The following is a 19,035-nucleotide window of genomic DNA, read 5'->3' on the forward strand; positions in this document are numbered from 1 at the left end:
TTGGAGGGCGTGCACGCGGTGTTGGAGGGCGTGCACGTGGTTGGAGGGTGTGCACGCGGTTGGAGGGTGTGCACGCGGTTGGAGGGCGTGCACGTGGTTGGAGGGTGTGTACGCGGTTGGAGGGTGTGCACGCGGTTGGAGGGCGTGCACGTGGTTGGAGGGTGTGTACGCGGTTGGAGGGTGTGCACGCGGTTGGAGGGCGTGCACGTGGTTGGAGGGTGTGCACGCGGTTGGAGGGTGTGCACGCGGTTGGAGGGCGTGCACGTGGTTGGAGGGTGTGCACGCGGTTGGAGGGCGTGCACGCGGTGTTGGAGGGCGTGCACGTGGGCGGAGATGGAAGAGCCAGGGGAGTGTTTTTGGCATCGTCTGTCTGGGTAATCATTTTGTTTCTTGAAAGGAGACACGTTACGCTTCATAGTTTTACATTTTGTAAACTGCAATGTTGATCAAAAACGGAGTAAAAATAGAAACACGTGCATTGACTTCCTGTTCAAAACTGCAGAACTGGTAAGCCCCGCCTCTTCATCCTGACATTTCACCGTAACGAGCAGCAGATTGTCATTTACATGTTTTTATTTTTGAAAAGTGGCTACGTGACATTTAGAACTCTACATGTGTCACTCAGAGTCTTAACTTTCCAAATAATCAGTACAAAAATGTGGGCGGGGATAGGGGGGAGGTGAAATCAGGAATGTTCGGAGCGCTCGAGCTTCAGTTTCAAGACAATACGGGATGAACTCAAATCAATCAAAAAACAACTTTGAGTAAACGATGAGGAAACACCGTTGTAACGAGGTTAAAAGCTCATTTAAGTTGATTTAGCGGAATATGTCCCCTTGTGTGTTACTGTAATACCTCATTCGTCCAGGAGTGGCGCCAACTGACCGAAGTTTCAATGGGATTCATCTTTCCTTTTGGTTTTAAATCTAGCAATTGTTTCGTTTTTTTCCCTTAATCTTGCTGTTTTTATTTTGTGCTTTTAATGTTTTGTGTATTGTTTAAGTTGTTATGGTTTTACTGTGCATCCTCATTGCATGTTTTTCCAATGTGGTTTTAAACTACAAATGGGAAATAAATTTGACTAAACTAAATGAGACACAATTAAAGAAGGCTATAGCGTTGATGTGTTTGGTACTATCTAGAATTGTAAACTAAATCAGAAAACTGGACTGGGTGTTTCACTTGTAGCTTTTTGGGGACTTATTTAACACAATGTCTTGTTCCATTTCTCCAAAACCACATGAAAAGTTGGACACTGTTCATTTTGAACTCAAATAGAATTGACTGATTTATGAGCTTAGACACTCACAATGAACCAAAGCTGGGCGAATGTGATTTGATCGCCTCGTTGTGATGGCAACTGTCACAGTAGCTATACAAAGCCTGTGATCTAACTCTCAAGTCAATCTCATTTAGTTTGACATTAATACAAGTTTTCCTTCAGTGAACTGGGCCAGGCCAAGTGTATTCATCAAATTAAAAGCCCTTTACGTTTTATTTGCGGGTACCACCTTATAATACACCTTAATTAGCCTTAATAAAGCATGAAAAAGACTTAATTCATAATGAACAAACAGTTTATCAGACTTAGTAACTACTTAATTAAGGGGTTATGGTTAGGAGTTAATTTTAGGGCAAAATTAAGCAGTTAATAAGCTTGAATCCTTCTTAATAAACCATTAAATCCTATTTGTTTAGGCTTTATTAAGACTATTAAAAGTGTGGTTGTTGTAGTTCCCTGGCTGCGTTCTGTACCACGCATTATAGCCCTATTGAAAGCATCTATTTTATATTTCCATTCACTTTATATTGATAGAGTGCATCCATCGCCATGGAGATGTGCCTGTTTTGTGTTCGCATGAATCGGCGAGGCTTCAGTAAACAAAAGTGTGCGCGAGCCGACAGAGACGGTGACAGAGTGAGAAGAGTGAGACTGCGGAGATGTCTCAAATACCAAACCCGAAAATGCTCAGAGGAGTCTGCTGACGTCAACCAGGAGTGATCTGAATACAGAGATGACATAAGAGGAGAGCGAGGAGGGGAGCGAGGGGAGCGAGGAGAGAGAGGGGTGCGAGGGGAGCGAGGGGGGCGAGGGGAGCGAGGAGAGAGAGGGGAGCGAGGGGAGCGAGGAGAGAGAGGGGTGCGAGGGGGGCGAGGGGAGCGAGGAGAGAGAGGGGAGCGAGGGGAGCGAGGAGAGAGAGGGGAGCGAGGGGGGCGAGGAGAGAGAGGGGTGCGAGGGGAGCGAGGGGGGCGAGGGGAGCGAGGAGAGAGAGGGGAGCGAGGGGAGCGAGGAGAGAGAGGGGTGCGAGGGGGGCGAGGGGAGCGAGGAGAGAGAGGGGAGCGAGGGGGGCGAGGAGAGCGAGGAGAGGGAGGGGAGCGAGGAGAGGGAGGGGAGCGAGGAGAGCGAGGGGAGGGAGGGGAGCGAGGGGAGCGAGGAGAGGGGAGCAAGGGGGGCGAGGAGAGGGAGGAAAGTGAGGGGAGGGAGGGGAGCGAGGAGAGAGAGGAGGGCGAGGGGGGCAAGGGGTGCGAGGAGAGCGAGGAGAATGAGGAGAGTGAGGGGAGTGAGGAGAGCGAGGGGAGCGAGGAGAACGAGGAAAGCGAGGAGAGCGAGGGGAGCGAGGAGAACGAGGGGAGCGAGGAGAGCGAGGTGAGCGAGGAGAACGAGGGGAGCAAGGAGAGCGAGGGGAGCAAGGAGAACGAGGAGAGCGAGGGGAGCGAGGAGAACGAGGAGAGCGAGGGGAGCGAGGAGAACGAGGAAAGCGAGGGAGCGAGGGGAACGAGGAGAGCGAGGGGAGCGAGGAGAACGAGGGGAGCGAGGAGAGCGAGGGGATCGAGGAGAACGAGGGGAGCGAGGAGAGCGAGGAGAGCGAGGAGAGCGAGGGGAGCGAGGAGAACGAGGGGAGCGAGGGGAGCGAGGAGAACGAGGGGAGCGAGGTGAGCGAGGAGAGCGAGGGGAGCGAGGAGTGCGAGGAGAGCGAGGAGAGCGAGGGGAGCGAGGAGAGCGAGGAGAGCGAGGGGAGCGAGGAGAGCGAGGAGAGCGAGGAGAGCGAGGGGAGCGAGGGGAGCGAGGGGAGCGAGGAGAGCGAGGGGAGCGAGGAGAGCGAGGGGAGCGAGGAGAACGAGGGGAGCGAGGGAGCGAGGGGAACGAGGAGAGCGAGGAGAACGAGGGGAGCGAGGAGAGCGAGGAGAGCGAGGAGAACGAGGGGAGCGAGGGGAGCGAGGGGAGCGAGGGGAGCGAGGGGAGCGAGGAGAACGAGGGGAGCGAGGTGAGCGAGGAGAGCGAGGTGAGCGAGGAGTGCGAGGAGAGCGAGGGGAGCGAGGGGAGCGAGGAGAGCGAGGAGAGCGAGGAGAGCGAGGTGAGCGAGGAGAGCGAGGAGAGCGAGGAGAGCGAGGAGAGCGAGGAGAGCGAGGAGAGCGAGGGGAGCGAGGAGAGCGAGGGGAGCGAGGTGAGCGAGGGGAGCGAGGTGAGCGAGGAGAGCGAGGAGAGCGAGGGGAGCGAGGAGAGCGAGGAGAGCGAGGAGAGCGAGGAGAGCGAGGAGAGCGAGGTGAGCGAGGAGAGCGAGGTGAGCGAGGTGAGCGAGGAGAGCGAGGAGAGCGAGGAGAACGAGGTGAGCGAGGAGAGCGAGGTGAGCGAGGAGAGCGAGGTGAGCGAGGAGAGCGAGGAGAACGAGGAGCTGCAGAGATGAATTACCCCAGAAGAAGAAGAAGAAAAGAGGCTGTATAAACCACTGCTGCACTGTCCCGACCACCTTGACGACGCCAGATCCAGTTCAATCTCTGAAGCGAAGCAGGGCTGGCTCAGTGGTTAGAGGGCACGTTTGCATACTGCCGCTGTGTCCTTGAGCAAGACACTTCACTCATGTACAGTGTGGGTGTGGTGTGTGAGTAGCTGGTGGTGTCATAATCATAGCATTATAACTTGAAGATGTTTTGGCTCTCGTCTCATCCAAGAGGCTTAAAGAGCATGTGACAGGTTCTCTGGACTTTGTTTGGTGAGATTGTCCCTGTGGTAAATATTTGTCATAGTTTTGCATCAGTCAAGTGTCAAGAAAAATGGAAAAATAAAAGTAGAAGATTACAGGAAGTAACACCGAGTTCTAAAACAGAATCCCTCTGGGATGTCATCAATAAGCGACGCGCCAAAACGCGGAGACAGTTTACAGGCAACTGACACTTTTCTGACAGTTTAAACTATTATTTAGCACTCCGCTTTTGCGGCATTGAACATGTTGCTCCGCCCCCAAGAGGAGGGGACCATGACTTACTTTTATAACAACACGAAGCGTTTTGGATCCATACCCTGCAGACACTGGCTCCTAAGGGGTTGAATGACGAGTTATCTCAACATTTTCCTGTAAATGATTCACAGTACACATGCAGTTTTGAATATTACTCACAGGGTTTTCCCACTGACCTGTTTGTTTTATTCAACACATTTATGTATACTTTTATACTTTTATTCTGCTATAATTTCTGTACTGCATTTATCATTATTTCTCACGTATGTGTTATTCATCATGAGGTGTCAATATTAGTCTTTCGTGTTTGGATATTGTTTATGTGTATATTGTTTATGTGTATTTTTGTGTTAGTTCTGACGTGTCTCTAAAAACATCTGTTATTGGCCACTCCTATTTTTTGAGGCCACTCCTATAAAAACCTCTGTCTCATCCTCAGTCACCCATTTGCCTGACGAAGGCCTAGACGCCGAAACGTTGCCTCTTCACCATTCAACTTTTATTTTGCAAGTTTGACAGTGTGCGGGATTTCTTCCCCTTTAAACTATTATTTAGCAAAATAAATAGGTATTATTAGTTGTCAACTCTTGTGTATTTTATATGGATTTTGGCCGCTGTTTACATTATGGTTGCTAGGAAACAGTTGACTCTATCCATGTCACATTTGCTGCCCATGTCCAACCAGGAAGTACAATTATTATCATCACCTAATTTGATAAACATGAGAAACTTTAGGTTAGTAAGTCTTAATATACATGCACGTTCACCACATTTGAGTGACATGGGCGTCACTCAAGACTGTACCAGATATTTACTTATAAATGTAATATTTAAAAGCACGAAAACAGGACCGTAGTGATTTCACACCTTTCAGAGGCTATAGATAGACTGCTAACAACTACTAGCATGCTAAAAAGGCCCACTTCCCAGCTCTTGGACAGTTGAAGCCCATTTTGTAGTGACGCGCGGACAGCACACGGCGGCCTTATTTTGACATAAGAGCTGCTACTGATTTTCGCTCAACTACATGGACAAAAATCGGGTACGGCCACTTACAGCCTCATCCGCAACAGACAAAACCTCTTCAGCTTAAAAAAACCTATGACTATAAATTACCTCTGTACGTTGACCTTTGACCTGCACTATTCTCACCTGTACGACACGCCCCTCCAGTCGGTTTGAAGTGTTCACTCTTTCATCGTTCCCCATCGCCAGGACAGATTAATTTGGTTCTTCATTTCCACGCGTCGGATGTAATTTCCCACGCTGCCGATCTCGTCACCTTTGCTTCTCCTCTTTCTTTCTTTCCCCCCCACTCCCCTTTCTCTCTCTCTCTCTCTCTCTCTCTCTCTCTCTCTCTCTCCTTTTCTTTCCCCGCTCTCTTTTCTATGCTCCCCCCACGTTTCCTCCGCCGTTCTTTTGCCACAGCCCTGTCCAATGACCCGTCTGCTACGATCAGTCGCGCCGCACGTCAATATCAAATAACCGCGGCGGCCGGGAGTTTAACATGAAAGAGAAAGCTAGAAAGGTAATTTGCAGTTGTAATTAGAGGAGCACAAAGGGGCGTGAGGGCGTGTCTGATTATAACAGGAGGAGGCGGTCAGACAGGTCGGCCGAATTAAAGCTCTATTAAAGACGAGAGTGAACCTGTGGTGAAAAGATGACATGAAAGCTACACGTTTTTGACGTCTTACTACATTGGCCAAAGCTAGTCGATATTTTGCTTCACATTTATTTACTTTGAGTGCATAATATGTCACAAAAAAGATGATTGTGTTTATGTATTGTTGAAGTTTACGATGTCACTTCCTCGTTGGATATGGGCAGCAACTGTTACCTAGCAACCATAGTGTAAACAAGGGTCGAAATCCATATACGCATTGCACAAATGTTAAGATTTGACAAACAATAATACAAGATAACAGCTTTATTTTGTTAACCTAAACTGGCAGAAAAAAAGTGTCAGTTGTGTGTGATTGTCCCTATATTTTTAATTCAATGTCACATTTTGATGAGATTTTTGAGATGGATCGATAAATAGATCGATTCTGTCATCTCTACTTCTTGTAATTTTCAACATTTATTTGATAAGTTTTTCTTCACAAACTTCCTCTTGATTGGTAAGTAATTAAACAGCTATTGTCGCACCAAATAGCATCAAAACTATGAAAATGCTAAAATCCTGCCATACGCACTTTAATCATTATTGATGTATTATTGTAGATATTGTGATTCGTGTTAAGGAGAGAGCAGACCAGGAGTGCTCGCTCCATCGTGAGGATTAAACTGAAAAATAGCCTTTCATGAAGAAAAGGGAGAAATTCAAAGCACGTCCAATCTTTCCTATATTATTAAATGCATTTGATTCATTTAAAATGGACGTTGCACATTAACCAACGTCAAATAAATAATAAATGAAGCAATCCATGGACAAAGTGTGATGTAAAGGATTGCTGAAAGATGTGTGAATTAAACATATTATACCATACTCCGGGAATGTGTTTGAAATGCGATTAATCCGGTAAAAGCTAAGAATATTCAGCTTTATAAAATCACCTTTCCAACACACTTTTATTGTAATTTCATTCAAACTAGCGCATAGCCTGTAAAGTCTGTGAATGCAGCGTCTGAGCGTCTGCCAAAATCTGCATAAAGCCTGTTCCTGTCGCTCACGTTTTTCCGCTGGGGGCTCGAATCGCAGAACGCCGCGGTTAAATCAGACTGACAGACGCAGCGCCACGAGGCACAACTGTTTTATTTTCAATTCAAACCAAGAGAAAAAGGGGACACATTGAAAATACACCGGGTTATCGCTACATTTCAACTAACAGCGTCACAATATCTGATCAAAGCCGACGAGGAAACGGAAACGGCGCAGGTACAGAACTGGACTCTCACCGCAGACGGGATTCGTGACGGAGGTTCAGGGCCACGGCAAAAACAAATCGAGGGGGAATCGTTTTAATAGCTTGTCCTGTCAATCTTATCGACGGTGTGCATTGAATTGTTATTGGTTTTCGTGCACGTTAAAAGTTTTAGGACAAATACTGCGTGTGCGGCGTCGAGATAAGCATCGAAGACTTGACAGGCTTTTCATAAACTTGACGGGCGTTCTCAAAATATGGCCCGTTTTGCCTTGGTGATGCGCTACGTTTGTCTTTATTGGTGCTGAAGGCTCTAAAAGTCATTCTAAAGCCTGTACACTTTTGATTTGCACTATATTTTAGGAGCAGTGGTGGAAAGTAAGAAAGTACAAAAGCAGTACTGTAAAAACAAAGAACTATACTGTCATTTTTTAGGTGTCTGTACTTTACTTCAGTACATTTTTAGGTGTCTGTACTTTACTTCAGTACATTTTTAGGTGTCTGTACTTTACTTAAGTAATTTTTTAGGTGTCTGCACTTTACTTGAGTACATTTTTAGGTGTCTGTACTTTACTTCAGTACATTTTTAGGTGTCTGTACTTTACTTAAGTAATTTTTTAGGTGTCTGCACTTTACTTGAGTACATTTTTAGGTGTCTGTACTTTACTTCAGTACATTTTTAGGTGTCTGTACTTTACTTAAGTAATTTTTTAGGTGTCTGCACTTTACTTAAGTCATTTTTTAGGTGTCTGCACTTTACTTGAGTACATTTTTAGGTGTCTGCACTTTACTCAAGTCAATTTTGCAGTGGGTACTATCTGAGGACAGGTATGTGTACTTTCTTCTGCACTACATTTTTGAGCTGGACTAAAATGCACATGTACGGTGACATTTTACCTACATTTCTAGAGTTCTAAGTCCCGGCTTTGAGCAAACAAACTTAGGCTTTATAATCGGCCAGGAAATAGCTTCTGATGACAAATTATCAGATCAAGATCATAACTGTATGCTTTAGTAGTTCTCAAAATCTGTGTGAACTACTTTTACTTATTCCTCTCTCTTCCCTCGAATGTGTACTTTAATACTTTTAATCCAGTAGATTTTCATTGTGATACTTATTCTTTGAGTATTTTGTTGCTCCTGTAATTAACAAAATCGAGTACTTCTTCCACCACTGCTTAGTACTACAGTAATACTACATTGGGAATAAAGACGTGGGACTAAAGCTGGAGCAAACCAAGTGGATGTAAGGCTCTAAAAAGTATCCGGGTCATAAATGTAATGTACTGTATGAAAGAGTAACAGGAAGTGAATATTAGCACTAGCCACACTCTATGCGTCACATCAGGTGTAAGCTCTACTATTCCCCCGTCAAACTAATAAACACACGAGCAATCAAACAATTTCAGCGGCAACTTGTTTGATTAAAAAAAAAAAAAGTGATAGTGATCTAAGACGTACAAGTCTTTGATTCCGTGGCCCTGAAACTTGATCAAATCCCGCAAACATAACGGAACGAAAGCTGAAAAAGAGTTGTTCAAACAGTCATAATGTCTCTTTCCCATGTTAATCTGCTTCCACTGTACACATCATCGAGCTACAAAACTGCTAAAGCGAAATGCATGTACTCACGTCAACACAAAGGGGGGAAACTACAACGATGCACACGCACGAGAAACTAGCATTAGGGCTTTATGTACAGCCGGGGGCCACTGGGAGAGTTCTGCTTTTTAAACGACAGCACGGTGACGATGAGCGATGAAAAATACCATTCAGGTCAGAAATCCTTAGACGACGGCTGCACCAAAATGGCAAAAAAATAAATGAAAATAAGAATTATAGCCACAAGATATTTCCAAGCGTCATGTGAAATTGTACAAACATTTGGCTGATATCGACATACAAAACATCCATATACAACAGTAAAAATAAATATATCATGGCAGTCAATAAATAAAATAAATAAGGTGGTGATGACCATAGTGAGCTTTACAGACGATGATAATTCCCCATCCAGATTTACATGAACAATCAGGAATATTGTGGTGAATCAAAATCTGTTATTGTTTCGTTGACTCGTTTTTCTATCATCTATATTTGCTTTACAAATAGTTCAAACCGTACAAGATGTGTTTCCCTCAGGTTTGTAATGAGATACAAGGGACCCATATTTGAACAATTTAATTCAAAACGTAATCTAGTATAAATGTCACTTTTTGCTTCTTTTGATCGAGAAAAACTGATTGTGGATTAAATAAAGTTATCTATATGTTTATGAACACAGCACAAGTATTTTTTGCATTGCCATGTTTTTGTCGTACGCTTGGGAAACAGTGAGTCTACTTATGTATATTCACTTCATAATGTATTTGTATTGCTCAACATTCAAATAAAAGAAATCCTAGGAATATTCGTAACAAATCAAAGCATCTAAATTGACTTAATAAAATTAATTTCCACAACATTTCTATTGTTTGATGTAGCCAATTAGCATTGAAATTCATGGGAAATAAGTAATGTCTCGGTGTTAATGTCTGCATGCATGTTTCACTATTTACCATCTGCTGCTAGCATGTCCATGTGTTTCCTCCTAAACCTAAATGTTTTTGTGTGTGTCTAGATGTGCGTTAGTGTGGTTAGCGCTGGAGCTAACTCAGTGGCCATCTCCGCTGGGGGGCTTGGAGTCGCGATGCCCTCCCGCTGCGCCTCCCCCGGGCAGCCAGGGGGAGACAGAGTGTGAGGTGGTCTGCTTGGCCATGCTGTAGTGGCTGATCACCGTGTAGAAGCGCCCCCTGGAGTTAGCATCCTGCGCGGCGTAGTAGGCCTCGAGGGACGCTGGGATGCACCGCTTGTGCTGGGGACAGAGGCAGAGGGAGAGGGTCAGTATCTGTGCGTCACGTTTGCTTCTTTTATGCTACTGTGACACATTTCCCCGACACTATTTTGGCTGATGAAGAAGCCAAAATGTTACCAATAATCATAAATAAATCTCATCTTGGCGAGTATGTGATCAGGATTACTCAAGGACTACAACAAGACCAAAACAAGTCCAGATCAGGATTAAAATGAGTTCAATTTAAGGCCAATTCAAGCCAAATGTGAACACGCCCTATGACATATCCGGGTTCCTTCATTATTTTACTCAAAGTTGTGATTGATTCATGCATGTTTGAGTAAATCCTGTGTCCTCAGAAAATCTTGCTTTCACCTACCCCCTATTCCCGCCCACATCCCTGTACTCAGTTGCATCCATCCATCCATCCATCTTCTGCCGCTTTATCCGGGGCCGGGTCGCGGGGGCAGCAGTCTGAGCAGGGACTCCCAGACTTCCTTCTCCCCAGACACTTCCTCTAACTCCTCCGGGGGGATCCCGAGGCGTTCCCAGGCCAGCCGAGAGACATAGTCTCTCCAGCGTGTCCTGGGTCTTCCCCGGGGCCTCTTCCCGGTGGGACATGCCTGAAACACCTCCCGAGGGAGGCGCCCAGGAGGCATCCGGAACAGATGCCCGAGCCACCTCAGCTGGCTCCTCTCGACGTGGAGGAGCAGCGGCTCTACTCCGAGCTCCCCCCGTGTGGCCGAGCTCCTCACCTTATCTCTAAGGGAGCGCCCAGCCACCCGGCGGAGGAAACTCATTTCGACCGCTTGTATCCGCGATCTTGTTCTTTCGGTCACTACCCAAAGCTCATGACCATAGGTGAGGGTAGGAACGTAGACCGACCGGTAAATAGAGAGCTTTGCCTTTCGGCTCAGCTCCCTCTTTACCACAACGGTCCGATGCAGCGACTGCATCACTGCAGCCGCTGCACCGATCCGCCTGTCGATCTCACGCTCCATCCTTCCCTCACTCGTGAACAAGACCCCGAGATACTTGAACTCCTCCACTTGGGGCAAGGACACCCCACCCACCTGGAGAGGGCAAGCCACCTTTTTCCGGTCGAGAACCATGGCCTCGGATTTGGAGGTGCTGATTCTCATCCCAGCCGCTTCACACTCGGCTGCAAACCGTCCCAGTGCATGTTGCAGGTCCGGGTTTGATGGAGCCATCAGGACAACATCGTCTGCAAACAGCAGAGATGAGATCCTGTGGTCCCCAAACCGGACACCCTCCGACCCCTGACTGCGCCTAGAAATTCTGTCCATAAAAATTATGAACAGAACCGGTGACACAGGGCAGCCCTGGCGGAGTCCAACATGCACTGGGAACAGGTCTGACTACTCAGTTGCAATTTTTTGAAAAATGTATATTCCAAGTCACACATTTATTTCCCTCTGTCCTGCTTAGCTTCTGAGAGCTGACGAGATCGGGCATTGGCAAACAGGTATGACCTACAGCAGGGGTGTCCAAACTGTGGCCCGGGGGCCAAATGCGGCCTTCAGACCAATGTTTGTTGGCCCTCAGTCGATCCAAACAATAAAAAGTAGTAGTTCTTACTGTAAAATTGGAAAAATGCAAACATGTTATACCAACCTTATATTGATGTTCCAAGCCTTATCAAAGGTGTGGAGGCATCAAAACTATGACAAATGCAACATTTCGAATGGTTCACTTTATTGTCAGGTTGTCTGTGGCCCTCTGCTCCAGATAAGTTTCAAAATGCCTACAGTATTTGTACTTGTATCATTCCCTGTGCTATGACCTCAGATTATAGGCTATTATTTGATGTGTAAAGGGTTTAAATTACTCTTCATTTTGCTTGACAGCCGCTCATTACGGACGCAAACTGCTGATGAATTACGAACTGCATTGCTTTGACAGAAACAGCCTCATGTCAAGGTCAGCGAGCGCCTTATCACTGTTTTTTACGTTGTTTTATTAGAGAAGGAGCCACACAGGCGACTGCAGCTCAGCGGGTGAAATCCGGGGGACAAATCAATACTTTTCATTGCTCTCTTTGCAGTGGTGGTGCTTGGGATTAGAGCTTTTGAGCCTTGAAAAGTGCACTTTGCCTTTGTGCCTACGTAGCTGAATCGTTGTTTTTCCCTGTTTCGCTCTCACACCTGCGCACTGCTAATAATAGACCGTACAGAACGCACTCGAGCTCGTGCGGAGAAAAAAGGTCTCGAAATGTTTCCAAGAAGATGTATTCCACCTGAGAAGATTAGATTCACCCATAGACAGGCAGGACAAGGTGACCTCAGGGTACGCGAGTGCTGCGGAGCTCGGAAGGCGTAAAGACCTGTCATTTAACGTGTAAAGTGAGAAACTGAAGTTACCTTGAACGAGAACTGTGTGTTAGCCATTACTTTGTACCACACCATTTTAATGTTAGTGCTAAGCCGTCGATTAGACAAATGTAATACATGTTTACTTCAACGTAAGATGGTAAATGAAGGAGCTGGTCATGTAAACTACATGTGAAATAATAGTTTTTGGTTAGTTAACACTCAACTTTGCTGGTTTTAGCGCCTTTTGCTTGGCATTAAACGTGTATGTTGCATTTATTCAATTACACTTGTTAAAATGCCTTAAAACACACATTCTTACTGTGAACAGGGTCGCCGTGTCACAGATCTGACCTGTAACGGCCTGCTTGTCTCCATGTAGATACCGTGAGTTTAAAGCCTAACTGTGGAACATTCCAGGCAAAGCAACAACATCCCTGCCGCATACTAAAATGAATACTTCCATGTTTGTTTCCATTACCCTGAAAAATTTTGTCGTAAAGTTATATTTCCACCACAAAAGAGTAGAAATATAACTTTACCATTGTTTGTTTGGAAACACAATTTATTTAGTTTCATTTGACCTTTTATTTGACCTTTAATAAAGACTATTTACTTGATATATTTTAATTTTGCATAATATCTCCAAAACGACAATTGTAATATAATACAGTTTTTATTATATCTCCCACCTTTACCAGTATGTTGACATCACACATAATGTAGACGACATGAATACAACATTTATCAGATTTTAGGACACTTTTAGTTTCTATTTATTGTATTGCTCAGTGAGATAACTTACTAAACAGTTTGTGGATTAAAAGAAACATAAGGTTTATTGTTTTATTGTTTCATTGGGATCCTCATTAGCTGCCCATTTAATGCCCGCTGGTCTTCCTGGGGTCCTCTTCAAAATGGTCATTACATTAAAACAAAGGACCAAAACATTTCAAAATATAAAAAAAAAAAATACTGTAAGAAAGCGTTATAGTTTCCTTATTTTTTATTTTTTTTTCAATAAGACTTTTTTTTGTAAGAATATTTAAATGAAAATGAAAATAAGTCTTACTTTGTCACATGTTCCGTTGGTCATCTGCAGTAACGTTAATGTCTTAAGTTTATGTTTCACTGATTCCAATGAAATGTGACTTTATAAAACACAGTCGACTTTATATAATGTATCTATAGCGTGATATCTGCGACTGTTTACAAGAGAAACCTTTCAGCTGTTGTTTCAAATAAATGCAACGAGCAGTAGATTAGCTCTGTGCCCACACGACTGGACAACACTCAAGGTTTAATCGATTATTTGGCACTCTAGACATTTTCTTTGAATGAAACCTACAGCACGTGTCCCTGAACCTTCCACAAAACTGAAATGTACGTAACAACGCCGCATTCATTCTTATTCAGAGGTAATGTTGGGACAAAACACGTGCAGAGAACGATGTTATAGTTGCACGAGTGATGTGAAAACTCTATTGATTAATGGCTGCTTGTCTAATTCGTCTAATTACCCCCGAAGTTTGGCAAAAGTAAAAGTAGAGCAGGTGTGTTTTGGTCCCCCCCCCCACAGGGAAAAGGCTGTCTCCTTTTTTCTTTTAGAGGATTGCGAGTGTGCGCATGGAGACACTGAAGGACGCGTTGCTCAAGGACACGGTGGCAGGTTTATTGTTTGCCATTACATGAGAATGACACCCGGATGGGAAAGTGTTTTATGGAGGCTGCGTGAGGCTCATTTTACGCTAGTTACAGCAAAGAATCGGACGCGACGTCGACGGGACTTTGCTCTGTGACACTTTAAACTTTACCAGGATGAAACTGAGCAAATGGACTTAAAATGTACAGTACAGCGGCACGATTAGTCACAGTTTAACGGGTGCAATTATCACATTTAAGTAGCACAATGTTCCCAGCAAACTACTAAGACCAGTTCAGACGACTGACGTGTTCTGAAATGCATGATTCTTGTATTAGTTATGTCATATTTTAGTCTTCTCTCTGTGTTTAAAATGCGCACTCTGAACTGAGTCTGGATTTGAAAACACAAATTGCAAGTCTAATCACAATTGTTGACAGTTAAATGGCAATTTTACCTCTTTCCACAATAGTTTACTTGTTTTAATCATAAATCCTGCAAACTTTAAACAGTATTTGGTTTTACTGTTGTGTCTTTTCTTTCATTGAACCTAAAATACTCCTCGTATTTCTTCTTCGCACTAATACTTTACCATGCATTTAATTTAGGTTTAATATGTTTGACGATGTGCAAAATCTGAACATGTTACTTCCCTATAATCTTTACTTTATCATTACTATTAGAGCAAAGCAAGTGCTATGTTTTTCTGTTAACAGCAATGAAAAAATGAGAAAGATTTGTTAAAATATTCTAAATAAACCAGATCCCAATTTAAAGATGCACTGTCACTTTTCTGGTGGAGCGTCAGCCACTTTCTTGCTTTCATTGAGATGTAATTGCTTTTTTTCTAAACTCATCAATCCTCAAAGAGACGAGCCGATACAAGGCCAACTCAGATCTGTGGAGAGGCGAGTGCGCTCACAATAAAAATAAACGTTTTGCAATGTATTTTTGAGCAGTAAAAGCACCCGTCTGTTTCAAAATAGAAACGTGTACTGAAAAGAGGTGTGACGTTCGACAGGTAAAAGCTCTGTAATTCTACTCTAGTCTGTACATGATCTGACCTAAATTGTACATTCTTTTATAATGAAAGTATTCTGCTATTTATTCTGTCCAAATGCTGCACTGCACAACCACAGTCAGAGCCAATTGTACAGATTATATTTGTGCTCTTCCTGCTCAGTCTGTGTGAGGCCCAAATCCACGTTTGATAGTTTAATGTTTCTATTCTCCTGCTGCTCTTGAACTGTACTGTGGGACAAATAAAGGTTCAATAATATTAAAAATGCATACAGTACAAAGCAGAACTGCAAAAAACTGCATATTTGTAAGTAAAAAAAACTAAATACACTTCAGATTTACTTCCAAAACTCCAGCAAATTCACTCAAAGTTCACTCTTTCCTGCTGTGATCGACAGTGTTTATACATTTGTACATTTGTCGATCGGCTGATGAATCAATAACAGATGAAACTGCTTTTTATTGTTTATTTTTACGTAATCTGAAAGCTTAACGCAGTAACCGCTCCATTCAGACATGCGGGTCAATGAAAAAACGCCGCGTACCGTACCTTTAAGAGCGAGGCGGCTGCTTTTATAAAATATGGAGCTGCAACAGGCATTTTCATCACCGCTTGTCATAAAAAAACCTTTATCCACAATCTAATAAATGCCTGACAAATAGCTGTGTTACTTTGTTAAACCAGCTACACTCCCCTTTATTGACCCTGCAATCAAATCCAAAGATGTGTGTGTGTGTTTGTGTGTTTGTATGTGTGTCTGTGTGTGTTTTTGTACGTAAATCACATTAAGGAGGCGGGTCATTTGACAAGTATGTATTACCTTGTATATGAATCCATCTGGACAGGCGTGGTCGTAGGTGAAGGCTTTATAAACCACCAGGAAAACAATGCAGGCGAGGAAGGCCAGGGCAAGGATGATCAGGATGGTGACCTGCGAGGGACAAACAGCGGTCAGTGCAAGAGTAATGGGCAGGATACTACGGTATATATGTTGTACTGGTCTGCATGTCACACCCAGTTCATGAGGCAGGAGTAAAACGTGCACACGGCCACACATCTTTACTAAATTGTAGTTTAGAGAGTTTATATTTAAGATTTAGATTTTTTCTCTATAGTTCTGTATCGTTTTACTTCCTGGTTGGACGTTCCAGTTCTTTTAGCTTAACCGTACTGTAAACCAGGACCAAACCATGTCTAATTAACTCAATGATTCTTGTTTGACGAATGAAATTACACGACAACACCTTTTAGATTGTGAAATTAATGTTTGAACTGTCAGAAAAATGCGTTACTTTCGCGTAATTTGTTCTTGAATTTTGTGCATTGCTGACATACTGTAGATAGAGCCGTCATTTTCAACCTTTTTCTTTATTTTTTTAAAATTCACTTGGGTCTAACCCTGCCACTTTCTCAACAAATGATGTAAAAATATATACAAACTTAGATAATTAATATATATAAACTAGAAATAAATACTTTAATAGGCTCCTGTACCAGATGTCAATTAACTTAATCTTGTGCTATAAAAAGGTGATATAGGAATTAAACTCCCACTATCTTGGATGATGGATGATGGATGTGCTCAGTTTCTTACAATGTAATTAGCATAACAATACTTTTAGTGATGTAAAGTGATACCAGAAAAGATATTCAGACTGTAAAGATTTATTGAATTTTCACACAAAACAGTCGACATCAACTTGGCTCAAACTGGTCCGATGACACAGTGATTGACAGGTGGATTTAACCAACGACAATACAGTTTGAACTCTTAGAAGAAGGGTTAGATTTATTTACCACTTCAAGGCAATGTAAAAACAGGAAGAGTAAATGTTTAGTATTTTCCGGTTGCTCGCACCAGCCAAAAAATGCATAATAGAGAAGAAAAAAACACATATAAGTCGCACTGGAGTATAAGTCGCATTTTGGGGGAAATCCAAGACCAATCTTGAAATGCAATTTAAAATAATATCTCAAAATAGGTTGAAGCTTAAAAGACGACATTTTTTTTGTCTCTCTCTGGACCCCCTCCCCCCTCAAAAGACTAAAAAATGTCTGGCATCACATCAAATTTTATGCGTTGATAAAACGATAGTTGCTTGATAGACCCTGCTCACCTCTAGTGAAAATCCCTGAACATCCTTTGGTAAGTTTATATTTAGAAGTTATGAACTCTCCAAATAATGTCCAGTTTACCAAAGCATCAGTTTTACCCCAAATCACTAAATCCATTGAATTCTTCTTCCTCTGTGTCACTTCTAAACAACTCCGCAAACTCCAGAGGAAGTGCAGATTCTTCTTCTGCGTCGCTTAGAGCCTAGAGCGCCCTCTTGTGAAATAAGATAAGATAAGATAAGATATTCCTTTATTGTCCCACATGGGGAAATTTCATTGGTGCAACGCAGGTAGATACAGAGGTAGATACAGAAGAACAGATCACTTATAGGAAGTCTGAAAAACACTTTCAGTAGAAGATCTCCTATAAATAAATAAAAACTCCCATAGACAAATAAATAAATAAATACCATTGCATGTGATCCCGACGGTAATTGCACATGAATATGTGTCACGACAGCACATAGATTGCACATGAATTTCACAGTAATTGCACATGAATTGCACATGAATTCCAACAGCAATTGCACATACGACAGAATTGCACATCAGTATTAGGTTAGGTCAGTATTGCGACGGGATAACGTGACGATCTCCGGGTAAGACGACTGTTCTCCTCAGTTTCATGAGTTCCTCCTTTGTGGAAACGCGGTACGGCGCCGGCCGGGGGGCGGGGCCGGAGCCGGGGGGCGGGGCCGGAGCCGGGGGGCGGGGCCGGAGCCGGGGGACTCAGAGCCAAAACACATCGCAACGACACGACGAAAACACTCAATCCAGCCGAATAAAGTCAAAACAAGTTAATTTAAAGCGATTCCAGTGCGTGTCCCGATCGTTCGTGAAGTTCCTCTTTCATATAAACGTGTATATAAACGTGTACCGACGACACGCCGTACTTTAGCGCGGCCGGAGGGCGCGGGGGGGGGGGGCTGGTGGGCTCGCTCGGAGCTAGCTCACGTCACAACAACACAACGAACGCAACGAAAAACGCTCAAATCCAGCCGAAAAAAGTCAAAAACAGTTGAATTAAAAAACTATTCCAGCGCGTGTCCCTATCGTACAGTAAAATAGAAAAAACATATTAACTATATTTACAAAATATAGGAGATAAAGCACAATAAGTGTGAGAAAGAAGAGAGAGCGTTTACACCGGGCTGCCAGCTGTACCAGCGCCTTATGACGTAACCCATTGCTAGTGAGAAAATAACAAATAACATCACATAAAAGTTGCTCCCGAGTATAAGTCGGCCAAAACTATGTAAAAAGCGACTTATAATCCGGAAAATACGGTACATATAGATGACATTTGCTGGCGTTGCGATAACTAGCTTTAAACGTGCGAGTGCGGACGTGCTCTTAAACGCGCCGTAAATGGCGGTCGCGGAGTGGGCGGTTCGGGTCAGTCTCCGCTCAAGGCCGCTTGTTCCTGAGACTGAGGAGACGAATGACTCCGACACTGTTAACGCACCGCTCTGTTTCCCCCGGGCGCCTCCTTCAGATAAACATAAGATATCACTGACACACGGGGAGCGACACGGTGGCCTGGAGGGACACTTTTAGAAGCACATTCGACGACGCATTTGGAGATTTTTTGGGTCCACAAGCGGTGGTTCGGACGCACGGGTTATAGCGGCGATAAAGCGGCAGCGTTTGTACTTTTAACGGCGATCCAGAGTACACACTTCTGCGATACTTTTTAAGGAGTGGGTCTTGTCGCCGCGCCGTCCATCGCGCCTCGAGCCAAAGTCAAAAGGAACCGTGCAATCACATCCGACACGTGTAAAGCAAATGAGTTCTTCGATCATCTTTCATTTAGAACAACATCCACTTCTCTCACCTCAGATCAACAGTTTTGTCATTGAATCTGCAGAAATTTTGTGATGTTTTTCAGTTTACTTTTTTCCTCAGAAACAAAGATATGACTTTTATTTTTTATTTTTTTGTGTGAATAGTTTTAAATAATAATAAAAAAAAAATGGTTGTAGTGAATGTATG

General features: G+C 43.8%; 1 protein-coding gene across 1 annotated transcript in view; it reads right to left on the reverse strand.

Moving 5' to 3' along the window:
- Window positions 1-6,975: 6,975 nt before the first annotated feature.
- The window catches only part of nsg2 (neuronal vesicle trafficking associated 2), a 118,471-nt gene continuing 106,411 nt past the window's right edge, over window positions 6,976-19,035 (reverse strand). Inside the window, exons 3-4 of the mRNA XM_072445764.1 lie at window positions 15,749-15,859; window positions 6,976-9,956 (exon numbers count right to left, since the gene is read on the reverse strand). Coding sequence (XP_072301865.1) covers window positions 9,756-9,956; window positions 15,749-15,859 — 312 coding nt within the window. The 3' untranslated portion in view covers window positions 6,976-9,755. The remainder of the gene's footprint in view (window positions 9,957-15,748; window positions 15,860-19,035) is intronic.

This window comes from Eucyclogobius newberryi, unplaced genomic scaffold (assembly GCF_026437365.1).
Source record: "Eucyclogobius newberryi isolate DKJ021-1_F unplaced genomic scaffold, fEucNew1.0.hap1 SCAF_15, whole genome shotgun sequence".
Taxonomy (NCBI): Eukaryota; Metazoa; Chordata; class Actinopteri; order Gobiiformes; family Gobiidae; genus Eucyclogobius; species Eucyclogobius newberryi.